This window comes from Misgurnus anguillicaudatus, unplaced genomic scaffold, assembly GCF_027580225.2.
Source record: "Misgurnus anguillicaudatus unplaced genomic scaffold, ASM2758022v2 HiC_scaffold_29, whole genome shotgun sequence".
NCBI lineage: Eukaryota > Metazoa > Chordata > Actinopteri > Cypriniformes > Cobitidae > Misgurnus > Misgurnus anguillicaudatus.
The window spans coordinates 1,172,509-1,189,584 of record NW_027395279.1 but is presented as its reverse complement, the minus strand read 5'-3'; the positions used below and the strand labels follow the sequence as shown (position 1 = coordinate 1,189,584).

General features: G+C 37.3%; 1 protein-coding gene across 1 annotated transcript; it reads right to left on the bottom strand.

Annotated features, from left to right (window-relative positions):
• Positions 1 to 5,682: 5,682 nt before the first annotated feature.
• Positions 5,683 to 12,827, bottom strand: LOC141362880 (uncharacterized). The gene is made up of 3 exons (XM_073865143.1): positions 12,700 to 12,827; positions 12,169 to 12,197; positions 5,683 to 7,334 (listed from the first exon to the last, which is right to left on the bottom strand). The coding sequence occupies exons 2-3, from the start codon at positions 12,169 to 12,171 to the stop codon at positions 6,384 to 6,386; spliced, it is 954 nt and encodes a 317-aa protein (XP_073721244.1). The 5' UTR covers positions 12,172 to 12,197; positions 12,700 to 12,827; the 3' UTR covers positions 5,683 to 6,383.
• Between the last annotated feature and the right edge of the window lie 4,249 nt (positions 12,828 to 17,076).

Genomic DNA, 17,076 nt, shown 5'->3' with positions numbered 1-17,076 from the left:
GGGGAATGGGAAAGGGAATCTAAAAATCTCGCTTCTCGCCCTCAGGGGGAGTATTACGGGGCCAGGGACGTTGGAGGGGTTTCCACGTGACTCCAGCTGGAACACCGCTACAGAGCGTATCTGGGTGGGTTGGGCACACACCGTCGCGGCGGCCCCTGATGGCATCCACAAGGGTCCAAGACCCTCCTAAGGTGAGTACGGACGACAAGGACACAGCACAACACTTCAATAAAGCTTTGTGTATTTCCGTTTCAAGAGGTTCTTACTTGACTGTTGAACAGTGTTTCTTCTCTCTCCACAGCTCCTAGCCGTAGCAGAACTACGTATTTCAGCACCCGAAGGACTAACAACCCAGCCGGCATCTGCAGCGTATATCCAACGCGATCAAACTTCACTCTGACAAGTAACTTCCTATACACAACCACGCCGTCCTTTCGCCCGGACCAGCCCCGCACTCTTTCCGCCCGCTACCTAGCGGTCGCCGGATCAGCAGAGCCTGCGGACTCTTCGGAGGCTGGTCTTCGTTGTGCTGCCCAAGGCGGAAGTTGACTCGCCCGAAAATCGACCCTTCCAGTAACTTCTACCTTCTCTCTTTATATCCTCCTCCCAGGCGTGGCTCGCCCAACCATCGCTCGCCACGTCACTTACACAGCTGTGCCTTGTTTCAGCGAGTGCGGGGATTCCCGGGGAACCCTGAAGTGCCGGTGTCTGTACAAACCGGTCCGGGCGGAACCTCTTCACTCTCCTTTTGGTTCCGCCCCGCATAGTCACTCCGTGACAACTGTTTGCGTTTTTTTTTCTCCTCAATGTTCAATACCCTTTTGCCATTAAGCACACAGTGACTTTAATTTATAAAATATATGCTTAAGTTTTAATACCTGTACAAAACAAATGTACAATCAACTTGTGTAAATTGTCATTCTATTTAATAGATTGTTCATGAATTGTCTTTAAATGCATTGTGATTTCGGTAACACTTTACAATAAAGTTCCTTTGTAATTACCAAATTGAACAAACCATAAGCAATACATTTGTTACAGTATTTATTCATCTTTGTTAATGTTAGTTAATAAAAATTTAAGCTTTAATTGCTTGTTCATGTTAGTTCAGAGTGCATTAACTAATGTTAACAAGATTTTAATAAAGTAATTGTTGAAATTAACATTAACAAAGATTAATAAAGGCTGTATAAGTGCAGTTCATTATTAGTTCATGTTAACTAATGTAGCTAACTAATGTTAACTAATGAACCTTATTGTAAAGTGTTACCGTGATTTCTTTTCATCATTTCAGACACATGTAAAAGTTACTAAAAATTAATACTGCATATACTGTACAGTATCTATGCGTAAGGGAAATAACTTAAACAAAATTTTTAATGTATAGTGTAATTAAGAGTTTAGCTGTTTAATACAGAGATGTAATTTATTTATATATATTATTTATATATAAACGTATGTATGTTTATTAAAAAGTGAAAATGCTTAATGGAAATAATTAAATAACTAAATGGTTGAATGTAATGAGACATTTTAAATGTAAACTAAAGTTTTGCTGTCTAATACAGAATAAAGAGATGTGATTATAGATTTATATTTCTGTATAATACAATTAATAAATAGTAAACTTTTATAATTTTCTAGATCGGTTATAATTTCTTATCAATAATAAATTACTCATAATAATAAAGAACCTTTAATGGTTCTAAATAGAACCATCTAACTTTGATTCAAAGAACCATTTGGGGTTCTTTTTAATGAACCCATTAAAGTGGTTCTATATTGAACCATTTAGGGGTTCCATATATGAAGCGGGTGATAGAACCATTTCTGGTTCGATATAGAACCATTTTTTTTAAGAGTGTACAGTTAAATTTGCATGTTTTTTTTTGTGTTAAAATTTCCGTTATTAATAGCGCTAACATGTTATTAGCTAAACTGTGAATCTACTACGCTGTATCGTTATATAAATCACTTTCTTTTGCTGTTCATCAATGTGTTTATCCTGTAATAATGTCAGTTATACTACATACGTTGTGTAAACACTGATAATGGTGTAAAATGTGTCATTTGAGACACGTCTGTTTATGTTATTTTAATAACGTATGAGGGGAGAAGCTGTAGCTAATTTGTCAATGTTATGTATGTTTATTAGCATAAGTGTTACTTTGGGAATCCTGTTGTTATCTGTTGCAGGGAAACCACATCTCCACCTGTCTATGATCTGGCTAAGCTCTCAAATATAGCCAGGCACTCATGCATCTTCATTCACATGCCATGCAACCAAGCTCATAAATACAGCTCTGGTCTATCTCTCTTAAAGGAGCATACCCTCATCCTGTGCAGAGCTTCATTAAAGGACTACTACCAATATTCACCATTACCTTCATCAACGACTGCTCTGCTATCCAAGTTGTGCCTCTCATTCAGAGTTCTGTGCGGTGTGTGCTACCTCATAAATACTGAATGCTGGCTCTTTCCTATCTAATGTATGTTCTCTTGTGTGCCTAATAAACAGCTCAAGTTGGTTCAACGCTCTCTATTGTGTTCTGACAGACACCCTGGTACACTGCTATATTCATTCGTAACTAGCCCCCTACACTTCAGAGTAGTCTTCGCTACCATTATAGTTATGTAGTGACATTTGCTTACAGATAGTTTGTATCTAACGTGGTACATTTTATTATGACATGACAAAACAAATGTGTTTTACCTCGTCTCCTACTACAGAACTGATCATTTAATTACACATTATGCGTTATGGTATCTTTTAAATGAACAAGACATTCCTGTGGTGTCTACATCTTAATGTCAAGAAGGTTTAATATGTCAAAGCTGTTAGATAGTCTTACAGTGTTGTTTTTATTTTCCCTTTATGCTCTGAACAAGCTTATGCTCTTACTGTCATTAACAGTCAAATTCATAAAAGTAAGCTGGATTTTTACACAAATATGCAATCAAACAACTGGTATGTTATTTGTTTTTTATTGTGTGTGTTTTTTAGGAGTGGGGGTGCATTCAGCTGATGTAGATGTTTGCCTAAAAGGGATATGACAGACGCTACATATCATTTCATGTAATTTTTATATGTTTTACGACTTGCATCTTTACTTGACCAGGTGTTACAGATGATCAACAAAATGCCCTCTGGAAGGTCCTGAGCGGGGAATTCTCTGAAGTAAAGGATGAATTTGTGTTCATATTTCAAGTTCAAGAGGATATTGAATTTTTTTTGTCATACTGTGTTAATGAACAAGGCCTGAAGGTCAATGCCATGTTTCTCAATCAGCAATTGCAGTAGACAGGAGTGAATGAATGAAATGTGTAATGAACTCATTTATGAATCAATAATTTGAAGGAATAAATAAATAAGCTAATCCTTTGTGTAAGCTTAGATGCAGACATTTGTTAGAGTGTGCTGAAATAAGTAGTACAGATTTATATAGAACACAATATCTTATCTTAAGTAAATTAAATGTAAACAAACACACACACACATCTGTAATTTCTAAATGGGGTGTAAATTTAATTTTAAGTTAAGCCAAGCCAGATTTATTTATATAGGGTTTTTTTTTACAAAGTTGCATTGCTTCAAAACAGCTTTACAAGAAAGAAGAAAAACCAGGGAAATTACTAAATTAATAGTAAATATAATGGGTTATATGGTATTATTCCAAACTATAGATTATAATCAAATAAAACAGTATTTTGTTCTTCAACTATTGATAATTTAGTCAAATAATATAAATAATCAGGAACAGACCAAACTATACAAGCCTTTCCAATTTCCACCTCACATTAAAATGGAACCTTAAAAGGATTAAAATTACCTGAGAACAGGAGTTTGATATTACATAAGGGATTAGCAAAATTGAAACCAAGACGTCTTTAAGATTGTAGCCGAATTATTTCAAGAAAGGCTATATGCTATATTAACAAAATTTACAAAATGCTAAACTTAGTTACTGTCAGCCAGGAAACAAACCAACACGGCAACAGAAGGAACCAAAAAGCCACGTGTGGAGTAAACTACTGCTAAAAACCGGTTTTAAACAATTTAATTTGACAAATATTAACCTTGACATACCTTACCACAAAGTGTATTAAGAGAATTCCTAGTAAAGAATTATTGACAACTGTCAACAATGCCCGTTCCTCAATCGGAAGGCTGCAGCCTCCGGAGGTCGCATATGCAGGCTGCATAAGTCATCACGTCTGGTTAATTTAAGTTAACTGAGCATTACATCCGCAAATCATAAGCATTTTACAAAAATTAACGACTAACTAAGAATAATAGTCAACTTTATAATAGTTAATTTTCTAAAATAAGACTTGATGATGTATGCAGTCTACAAAAGCCTACAGCCTACATTCAACTGTGTTCCCGACCTAACAGTAAAACAAAATGTGATTGGTTGGAGGGAAATCTTGCCACGATTGGTCAGCACAGTGTGCTTGTTTTCTGATTGGCTGGAGTAGACGGTGGGCGGAGTCCACCTATTTGTGGATTCTTGTGCACGTCTTGACGTTAGAAATGTTTCAAATCCACAAATGCACAGAACGCGATCCACAAATGAGTGCAGCAATTCACAAATGCACAGAAAGCGATCCACAAATGCGCAGGAAGCCATTCACATATAAATGAAATAAAAATATATATTTATAAATATTTTTTCATTTGCAAATCCCATTTTATTTATTTGTGAATTTCCTTCCTTTTTATGAAATGTCTAACATATATTTATGGTTCGCTTATTGTGCATTTGTGGATTTAAAAAATATTTATGAAACTCTCTATATTTATTTGTGGATCATAGTATATTTATTCAGAAATACGAAACAAATCTGACCCCATACAAAAGCAGCTCTAATGCACACTCTCATACTTGATCTTTTACGGAGCCCCTAAGGGGATATGGAGAAAAAATTAAATAAAGTTTAGTTTCGTGTGTGCACATGAAAGCATAAAAGTTTCATGTGCGCACGCGATAGTTTCACATGCACACACAAAACTAAACTTAAAATAAAAAAATCTGCACATTAAGGTTTCACGCACGGACATGGGAGAGTGTACTTGGGCGGATTCTGGGGCGTCATTCATCCCGCATCTGGGCCGTGGTAATTTTTTTTCTAGCCTGCCAGATTTGGGCCATTAGTGGGCCAAACTGTTTTGGCTACCTGGGTAGACATTTGAATGTAGCTTTAATTTCTTACTGTAAAATATATTTGATTATGATTTTGTAAAACAACTAAATAATCTAGAAAATCAAAATTAATTACATTTGAACGTTTGATAAATTTCCATAATTGGAGATCAAGGTTTTTACACTTCAGTGTGGTTTACTGCAGATATACATTGAACACATTCTCATCTCGGATTGTGTTGGTGGGGTTTTACTGACTTTCTCTGGGCTCTTCAAGTAATAATACTAAACAAACTGCATGCAGCATGGCAAAGCTCATTTCTAGACTGTGCATTAATATAGCATTATATTACTATATTATATTATTATATTAATACAAGCACTCTTAAACATTTTTTGTCTGAAATGACAGTATATCCCAGGCTAATAATTGGATTACTGTTAAAACAATTCTTGAATTTAGAGCACAGGCGGAGTAGACCCTTGGACCAAAGCATCAACGTTTTGCTGATACAAGATCTCAGCAGCACAAAGCACACAGACACAAAGTTGCTTTAAGCTCTTTTTTATTGTAACATTCACAGATCAGGCTGTCTAGATGTGGTTATCCGCCACAGTCTATAGTACAGATGTATGATGTTCATGCTAATGAAACAAGAACTCCTACTCTTAAACAAGTGACACAAAAGAGTCACTTAAAGATAATCAACCCTAATGCTATAACTAATCCTACACTCATATCACCATATTCTTAAAACAATCACTTTCAAAGTCAAAGAAAAATATTTACTGAAGCTTCATTAAGGAAATAGAAAAAAAATCAAGAAGAAAGGGCTACGATAACATAAACATTCACCTCTAAAACCAATCGAAAAGGGTAAAAAGGTACTTTCTTGTTACATTTGTAAATATAAACTTCTTATATTTGTAATGACATCACAATTCAACATGAACACACAGAATATATAATCTGTGTGTGAAAAGTTCTAACAGAAGTACAAGCTAATGAAGGATAAAACACACTCATTATAGCCCTCACAGTCTAAAACATAAAAATAAAATAAACAAATAATCCTCCACCTATTTATTTAAAGTCGAAACACCAGCTTATGAATAATGATGATCCTGTGAAGATCTCAGTGATGATGGTTCAGGTGTGTGTTTGATACCTTTGCTGTAGACCATCTGTTAACTTCTCCTTTCAGACTATTTTTGGTCTTCTTCTTTCTTCTCATCCATCTACTGCGTTCCACATAGTTTCTTAAGTAGTTCTAAAGCTTCATCATATGGACAGTTAGATTCTCTTGAAAGATTTAATTCATCGATTTTACAGTAATCAATTTTTGGGTTAAAGAAAGGAAGCACCTTTCCCTCAGCGAGGTGAAAGGCAAGGCTCACATGATCCCACACATAAAACCTTTCCTGAAGTTGTGTGGGAGTAACAGTAGCTTTTTGCATTCCCTCATCCAATATCAGTTGATTGTTGTGGGTTTCACAAATGGCTTGTGCGTTCCAGATGATTTGACCTGCCTGTATAAAAACCAGTGACTGTGAGTCAGATGTAAGCTCTGGATAATTTTGAAACTTCTCGTTCATTTGAGGGCTGTGAACAAGAACGGCATACACAATCTCCTGCTTGTAAATTTTGGTCTGATAAACTCTGAGAACTGGGTCTTTACCATCACATACGTTACGCTTGTAGCTTTCCATTAGGTTAGTCAGAGGAATTGTGAACCGGAAGTTTCCATAGCGTGATGTTTCATTTTTGAAAGAGGGTGATGTGGTGAATTCCCTCAGGAACGGCTGCTGTTCTGCTATTTGTTCTTGGGTTCTGTTTGGGAACTTTTTCTCAAGATAACGCTGCTCAGCGTCTCTGATATTCTCTTCATTAATCTTCAAGCTCCACCATGATAATGGTTCCACGGGATGCCTCCACGGGATGTCATTCCTATCTGTAAATCCCTTGAATCCTCCAGACTTCCAGATCTTCTCAAAGTTACTCTTGTTTGTGACATGAGTCAACTCTGTGATGTGAAACTCAACAGGTTTTGGATAATTGTCGAAGTTGTGTGACAGATATTCAACTGTTTCTGGTTTTAGTCCTCTTATAGTTTTCAGTTCTTCTATTGTAATGTAATTTCCATCACGGATTAATTCTGGAAAATTCCGGGAATTCCACTTCTCATAAACCTGTGTCAGGGAAGATCATGTAAAATTAATAAACAGTAGTGTTTTCTTCATGTACCTGTATGCAGAGGTGGAAAGTAACAAATTACATTTACTCGCGTTACTGTAATTAAGTAGTTTTTTTGTGTACTTCTACTTCTAATTGTACTTCATTACAACTTAAATCATATCCATTACTGAGTAAAAAAATGCAAGGTGATAAAGGCCACGGATGATTGATTGATGGGCGGGGAACGCACTAAACTCACAAAAAGAACCATGGATGGGGACAAGACAGGCGCCAGCTGATGCAGAACATCAATTAAATTCTTATGAAAGAAACCCCTGCTATATTTAAGCGACCACTTTCCACTGATGCGAAGCGAGTGTTTTATTCCTATGGAAGGTAGGCTTAATGCTCTTGAGTATGGAATTGCCATTTGGGTTTTTACCACTCATTTGCACAACGCATTATCTACATTTACATTTATTCATTTAGGTGACGCTTTTATCCAAAGCGACTTACAATTGCTATATGAGGTTGCACGCCTCTGGAGCAACTAGGGGTTAAGTGTCTTGCTCAGGGACACTCTTCCAAGGTCTGACTAGGAGCTTTGTGTGAAGTCACACATGAGGGAGAGCAAGAGAGAGAGAGAGGAGAAGCCCAATTCCAATTCTATTTAATACTCCTACGCCTACCTCTCAACAGGAGGAGTACAAAATAGAATTGGAATTGGGCCTTAGACATCAGGGGCCGGTTGTGGGTACTAGGGGTGACCCCGAATAGTCGAAGATTCGATGCATCGATATGAGAAGCCTGATTCGACTACCAATCTCATAGTCGAATTGTCGCAGATGTGTTATGAAATGAGGATCATTAAATGTTGGCTATATATGGGTGCACATTATCTGATTTCAGATATAACAGTTTTCTCCCAATATATTAATATTCAGCCTATTATCATAATGCTATGCCAATAATATGTGAAGAAATAGCTTTATTTAAAAAAATGTAAATGCGTTAATAAATCCACCAACCCCCGTGACAGGGCTACACAGTCCAAATGGTAAGAGGTTTCCATGCATTGCAAAGCAGTGGCCTCTTTGTTTCTGCAGTTAAAAAAACAAAGCTGGCAATTCTGGCTATACTTTCGTTATTTTAACAATTTCTTTGTTTTATTTTATTTATAAATCACTCGGGGTTATCTGATTTAACTATTTGACTTGTGTTTTGTTTCCGTGCACTTCAGGCATTTTACACATATTTGTTCTGCAATTTGTTACTTCTGACCTTATTTTATTATAATTTTTTATTTATTATAAACGTAAATTTTGGATTGCTTTTCGTTGTATTTATTAATGTTTCGCTGTTGTGCTGGCCATGGTGCTGCACATGCAACTTAGCAGAACGTGCTAGGTGCTCTGCATCTCATATTTAGGAGGTCATCAAATTAAACATAAAAACTGATTTTTTTCGACAGTTATAAATTTTAAAATGTATTTAAAACAGAGTGGTTATCTTGTCAAAAGTTACAATTCAAAACAGGTAAGCCGTTTTTGTACATTTCGTTGATGACACGGAAAATATCTGCACAGAATGTATCCCAGACACGAATGTCTCTCTTGTGATTTATTATGGTCGGTGTTCTCTTTCAAATGATATAAAAGAAATTCATGAAATAAATGATATAAGAATCATCAGGTGTTTTTACCTAAAGTGAATACAGAGATGATCAAAGTAAGCAAGCAGGTATTAATAAAGCGTATTTGTCTATAAAATCATTAATTTCAGAGTTTATCTTGTTATTAATTAACATTTAAGTTTAGCTTTTATCGTTTACAGGAACAATCACAAATTATATGTCATTTGTCGTTTTTTTTTTCGGTCATGACTGCTTTGACGGGCTAAATCTCAAAAATATATAAGATCGCTGAACTAGCCGGGGCTTCCCAGAGGATCACATTTTTTTTAAGTTTAGTTATCAAAATGTTTGATACACTGAAAAAAAATGATTCATTGAATTTAATCATTTTTTTTAAGGTAAGTGGTTGCAATCAATTTATTTAAGCTACATTTAAACAAAAGTTTTATATTTTATTTTACTTTACTAATCTTTTTTGTTTAAATGTAGCTTAAATAAATTGATTGCAACCACTTACCTTAAAAAAAATTATTAAATTCAATGAATCATTTTTTTCAGTGTATAACAAAAAGATGTGTTATATCTTTATTTTATGTTCTGTATTATAATCGTGGCTTTAAAATATTATGAGGAATCATTTAACGAAATATGTCTAACCTATATTGCCTTTCATTTTAACTTAAAAAGGAAACAAATGCATCGTCAGTTTTGTCATCGTTCATCACTTCAAAGACAGTTTCGGTAACTTTATCAGACATTTATTTCTGTGTGCTACTTGTGAAAGAAAATAAAAGTTAACCATTTGTTGACTACCCGGTGCCCCTCCCACCCATGCGCAAAACATAGATGATTCGACTATCGGTCAACTATAGAAAGATTCTAATATGTAAATCCTTGGTCGAGGACACCCCTAGTGGGTACTGTGTAGTTTTTTACCTGTGTTTTCACCAACATGATCACACAAAGTTCCATGGGATACGAAATTTTTTGCTCAATTTTCCGTAGCATTCTCACGGATTGGTTACTCAACTGCTTTTTCCTATTTTTAAACCATTGTCGCTTCGGTTTGTGAGAGAATTTGGGAGAATCATATTGCATTTATATTCTGTATTTGTTCTATTATTATATGTTTTTATATACTGAGTGTTTTCATATTTTAAAGTTGAATATTAAAGAGTAACTAAACCCTAAACCAACTTTTTTTAGTTAATGATCTGTAAGAATGGGGCTTTATTAGTGCTGTTCATTGATTTTAGTAAGTTTTTTGACATTTGGATATAAAGTGTTTCAATACTACAATATATGATGTAAAGACGTCTGAGTGCTGCCCTCTTCAGGTTGAACGGTGGCTACTGCAGTTGAATTTTGCTATTGGATGGTGGGTCCAAAAAATGACTTGTGACGTAAGCAGGTTCAAGATCACCACGCCCTTGTTACGATCTCACCACACACTTAGTTCGTCCCCTCTATCTCCGTTGGGATCTGCCCACTTTTCTTGCATTTTTCAAATATTGCCAGTGGGTGGAGTCAGGCTCAGACCAGGGGTTTAGTTACGCTTTAATGTGTCTTCTGTCACCTGAATGTTTTGCTGTTAAGTTTTGGTTCATCAAAAGGACACTGAGTGCATTGCCCTTTTGAACTAAATTAATTACAAGTGCATCATTAAGTTTCCAAGAAAAGTGCAGTTGCATTGAAACAAAAATAACTTGCTCTGTAGCAACGAAGCAAACCTAATTGCTGATTGGTGGAAACTAAAAGTTCAAAACTAAAAACCAGACAATTGGTCAGCTCAAATTAGCAAAAGTGACAGACACAAAATTAGTAGCTGATGCTATGGAAAACACAGAGCCTGTGTTTTAAAAGGTGTTAAAAAACAGGAAATCTGTACGTTGCAAGCTTGCAATGAAAATATAAGAATAGGAGTTGGGGGTTTGGAGAGGCAGTTCAGCTGTCATATCTCTTTGATGATCATCAGGCTGAGCCAGTATTGTGTTTATACTGTCTAGATACAATTCTTTAATAAATCTTATACCACGGGTCTGTTGAATGCTGCATTCTGATTGGCTGAGAAATGTTCTATGGGTGTTGATTATTTTTCTGTAAACCGCACACCTAACCTATAAAATGTCTTAAAAATAGGCACCCGAGCAATGTTTTATACCAACCGTGGTATAAGCGGAATTATTGACTCCGGTCCTTTGAATTCGCGTCGTGCCGCATTACCACCTTGGTGTGCATTATTTTCTTATAATTCAATGGCACGTCGTCAATTATTCCTTACAAATTATTTTACATATCTCTCTACTGCATCCAATATTCCATCTGGAAAATCCACGACAGGTGTAGGGTTAGATTTGGTGTTTGCATTAGCGTCACAGTTAGGTTTGGGTAAGGATGTTATTTTATGTAAATCTAACCCTAAACCGAAGCGACAATGGTAGGAAAATAGGTCAAAACAGTTGAGTAACCAATCCGTGAGAATGACACAGAAAAGACAGTCCATGGCAGGGCCACAGAAAAATGCAGAGATCCGTGAGAATGCAACGGAAAAATTAGCAAAAAATTCTGTGACTATCCCATGGAAATTCATGAGATCAGGTTGGTTTTCACAATTAAAATCGTTTCTTGTTTTAACGTTCAAACAGACTCACGGTTCTCCCCCACGCTCCAGCTAGATGCATAAGGCATACATTATTCCAAAAATAATATGATTTGTTTTCTGTGGATAAATAAACGTGTCCTTACAGTTCTATTGGAAAATTGTAGCGCAGATGCAAAATACAAATGAACAGAACAGGATGATTGTATCGCCTGATCTCACTTTTTGCATGCGCGAATTAGGATATTTTAATACAAATTAAAAAAAAAAAATTCACATACATGTCTCCATTTGTACAAATCAATAAACATTCATTTAAATTCAGAATTTTTGCATATTAAAATCTCAAGACATTTATGTGGAAAGTAAAATACATTTGTAACATGCATCAAGTTCTAATTTCAACATTTACAATCATGCAATATTATGTTTTTCATACTGTTTGTAATTTTAAATGTGTAAAGATGCAATCCTGCTTGCTTACGTGAACCATATTTTGAACACTGACCGCATTTTAAATTGTTTAATAAAATAAAATTTCACCATGCAGTAATAAAACTTTACTTAAACCCATTTGCCCAACCAATGACAGCTTTTGTTATAATGTATAGCTTACCATAATTTGGGATGAGTTGTCCTCAGATTCTGTAAAAAAATATGTATACATTTCAATAATGCTCAGTGTAAAAATACCTTTAAAGCATGTTGTAGTTGAGAACAACTCGAGTAACACTGAAGCAGCGTTAAAGATAATTGGAAAATAAGTCTTTGGTGTCCACAGAGTGTGTATGTTAAAGTTTTAGCTCAAAATGCCCCAGATAATTTCCCAGCTAACAAAGAAGGTCCTCCCTAATCCGGGCCTGACTAATAACAATTTAATAAACAATCTAAAATAAACTACAGTTAGATAAATTTGGTAAAACTATGTGTGAGATCATTCTTTCTTTCTTTTGTTGTTCTTTTTATTATTTAGCTTAAATTGCCTAATTGTAATGTTTTAACTGTGCAGCACATTGGTCAACCTAAAGTTGCGTTTAATAGTGCTATATTTACATTTTATTTACATTTAAACAAAAAGAAAACATAAAAAGCTTAGCTAGATTTAAACAAGATTTAATAACTAATTGCAGAAATTCGTCACTTTTACCACTTTGGGGATCAGGTCTTTCACTCTGTTCTTCTTCTATTTTAAATGTGAAGTACTGTCGATTGCTTCTACTTTCTTTGAAAGCTTAAGTTCAGCAGCAAGGTGTTCAGCTTAGAAAAATCTGGAGAATGAGCTTGATTTAAGGAAATATCTTCCCATTATATGAGGGTGTGTTACTATGACTTCTGTGTGATTAGTGACCTGGCTGGTCAGGTTATGGAACTGATGCCAAAATAAATGAAGGTGCAGCAAATATCTGATACCATCAGCACACTGGTAAAAACTATTTTGTGTTTACCTTTTGTACACAAATTCTTGTACAGCAATACCCTCAGTGTTAAGTTAACACTTTAACCCCTATGGCCATGTTGCATAAACTGCTTAGACTAGTCTTACAATCTATTTTTTTCTTTAAAACTGGTCAAAACTTTTTAAATTGATGTAATTAGAAGCCAGAAAGTAAGATTGTTTAGTGTGGATTGTTTAGTCACTCTCCTCACCTGATCTTCATTTGTTATTGCCAGCTATTGTCACCTCATATTACTCTGTTTGTCTTCTTCACTTTGTTGGTCATTGTTTTTGTTAGTTTTATGTTCCAGTATTGTTCCAGTTTAATTCCAGTCTTTGTTATATCAATAAAAGTATCATTTCATTTATTACGTCAGTCTTCATCTCACCTTCAACCTCCACCACACCCTGACAGAATGTCCAACCACAACAAGATTACCAGCACCCATTCTCCAGAGAACCTAAAGATCTTCACCATTTTCCGGGATGGCCGGCCTCTGGAGGACTACGTGCTGGAATTAAGGACAGTGCCCATCATGTGAGCTGGAGGGTTTCAGCTCTCAACAAATGTGACCAATCACAGAAAGTAGGGACACAAGTCGGCTCTGGGGCATCTTGAGTTATTCACAGATTCTGAAAGTGTAGTATCCAAGCTTTCCAAGTGTGTAACCACCAATCCGTGCCTTCATGGACGATCTGACAGTGACCACCAAGTCAGTGCCTGGAGGCAGGTGGATTCTGGCAAGGTTAGAGAAGGTTACAGGATGGGCCAGAATGTCATTCAAGCCAGCAAAATCAAAGATGTTGACAAGTCAGGCCTTCCAGGTAAATTCAAGGCGTGGAAATACCAACACAGGATTCTGCCAACAATATTGTGGCCATTGCTCCTCTTCAAGTTTCCGATCACAAAGATCGCAGAGCTAGAAAGAAGAGTCAGTGGCTACCTGAGGAGATGGTTAGGTCTGCCAAAAAGTTTGAGCAGTTTCGCCTTATATGGAAACTCTGGCAAGCTTACACTCCCCTTAACTCTTTCCCCGCCATTGACGAGATATTTTTTCAATTAAGAGAAAACGCTTCCCCGCCAATGACGAGATTTTCCGTCTTTCCGCAATACCGCTATTATCCACTAGGTGGCACACTTCCGCAACTTTTAAACCCGGAAGTATTGCCCTCTGACAAGCTGCTGCATGTCCGTGTCTGTTTTAAAGATCGCTCTGAATGGGATCTCTATGAAAAGTCCGTCACAAAAATGGAATTATCTCTGCTTTTTGCTCAAAATGTGGTGTTTTTGCAGAAACCTACCCATATTCAAAAGAACCACTGAAGGTAGGAAGAAACTGTTTTTTTGTGTGAAAGCAGAGGGTCTGTTCTTTCATTTGGTATATTGTATGTTTATATATTCAAAGAAGAACATTTTCTGGAAGGCATTAAACTTTGGTGAAAATCATGAAAAACGCTGGCCCTGGCTGGCAACTTTTTAAAAAAACGCTGGCGGTGAAAGAGTTAAAATCCATCCAGGAGGAGTTTAAATTAAGTAACACTGTATGAAGTTCCTAGTCCAGGCAGTCTATGACGTCCTTCTCAGCCCAACTAACCTGCATTGCTGGGGCGTGGTCGACTCACCTGCATGCCCACTCTGTCAGAGAAAGGGGACCCTTGAGCATATCCTGAGATGCTGCCCAAAAGCTCTGGGGGAAGGCCGATATCGATTGTGACACGATCAGGTGCTCAAGACCATTGCAGAGAGCATATGCAGTGTCATATCAAGCGGTCATAGGTCTAAACCCTTAAAGCCTACCAACTACTTCATTAGAGCCAGGGAGAAACCAAAACCTACATTTAGAGCAACATCAGGGTATCTCAACAGTGCACAGGACTGGCAGTTGATAGGGGATGTGGGCAGTCAACTCAAGTTCCCGCAGTATGTTGTTGAAACCACTCTCAGGCCTGACATTGTACTGGGGTCAGAGGCAACAAAGAGTCTCGCCATGCTGGAGCTCACAGTGCCGTGGGAAGACATATGGGGGAGGCCTTTTAGTGGAGGAAGGAGAAGTACAGCAGCGACTGCCACAGGAAAGGCTGGAAAGCAAGGTGCCTGCCAGTCGAAGTTGGATGTAGAGGCTTTGCAGGAAGATCTCTCTGCAAAACTTATACTGCACTCGGCATCACTTGAAAGCCAGAAGAGCCATCTGTAAAAACACACAGGCAGCAGAAAAAGCCTCTAGGTGGCTCTGGTTAAAGAGAGCAGATTCGTGGTCGAACGCTGCTAGGGCACAAGCTGAGGTCTGATCAACCTCAGCTGGGTCGCCTGTACGAGGGTGTCTGATGTTTGAAAGACCCGAAACACTCGATGACTACAGGTAATATCACTGATGATGTGCCCTAGCTTTGCATCAGAAGATGTATTGTACAAAAGCCTGGTCTGATGAGGCTCAACATGAAAGCATGGATCCATCCTGCCTTGTATCAATGGTTCAGGCTGCTGCTGGTGGTGTAATGGTGTGGGGGATGTTTTCTTGGCACAATTTGGGCCCATTAGTACCAATTGAGCATTGTGTCCAACCACAGCCTACCTGAGTATTGTTGCTGACCATGTCCATCTCTTTATGACCACGGTGTACCCATCCACTGATGGCTACTTCCAGCAGGATAACGCGCCATGTCATAGAGCGAATCATCTCAGACTGGTTTCTTTCCATGACAATGAGTTCACTGTACTCAAATGGCCTCCACAGTAACCAGATCTCAACCCAATAGAGCATCTTTGGGATGTGGTGGAGATTCTCATCATGGATGTGCAGCCGACAAATCTGCAGAAACTGCTGCAGATATAGACCAAAATGTCTGAGGATGTTGTCAACATCTTTAATAAATGCTACTTATATTTCATGAATGTCTACACCAACACAATGTTCTTAAGCTAACAATGCAAACACAGGAACTACTATAACATTTCATATTTTTATGAACACATCTCATTTAGCATTCACTGTGATTCAACTTTGTAAATGACATTGTTGTTGTTCACTGGATGACCCACATTTTTTGTGATAGTTGTTCATGAGTCTCTTGTCTGATCTGAGCCGTTAAACTGCCCACTGATCTTCAGAAAAATCTCTCAGGGCCAGCTGCACAATCTTTTCTTTTCCAGCATCTTCAACATAGTTTAACCCTTTCTATGGACTGTATGATGTTGAAATTCACTCAACATGAGCACTGTGAATGTTAAATCGTTTTGCGCACTCACATTCTTCATGCACTGAAATTTCTTGGCCTTATCAACAATTCATGTCTTCAATTCATGCTTACGGGTGTTGGATTGTGAGCCCCGGAGAGCAAATAACCCAGCTCCAGCCAGGATTGCTTTGGTAAATACCAGGTCGCTGGTAAACAAAACCTTTACCTTAAATTACTTTTATACCTCAAATAACTTGTATCTACTGTGCATGAAACATGGATGAATGAGGGTGAGTTAAGGACCTTTTCAGAGGTTTTACCTTTAAACTGTGACTTTTAACTTTCCACAAATTACAGGACGGGGTGGAAGAATTGCGATTGTTTTTAAGGAAAAATTAAACTGCCGGCGTGTGATGTGCAACTTCCACTCAAGCTTTGAGCTGATTGTATTTGAGCTGAATCAACCTGACCCAGTGCTATGAGCTGTGATTTATCGTCCTACCAAACACCACAAAGACTTCATAAACGACTTTTCCGATTTTCTGGCTAAAATCATGCCGAAGTATGACAGAGTTTTAAATGATGGAGATTTTAACATCCATATCTGTTGTCCCTCCAAGCCATTGGTTAAAGACTTCTTAAATCTCAAGTTGTTTAACTTGATGCAGTTTGTGGCTAGCTCTGCACATGAGCACGGACACACTTTAGCCCTGGTTTTATCTTGTAGTTTACCTGCTAAAAATATTAATGTTTGTGATTCTACCTTTTCTGACCACATGCCTGTGTTATACGAGATTTCTTGTTCCTGTAGTCCTAAACCATGTGCCCCTGCTCGTCGCTGTCGCTCATTTAACTCTTAAACTGCAGAACTGATGTTTTTAATAGCACAAGTATGGCCTTCTCAGTGTCCAC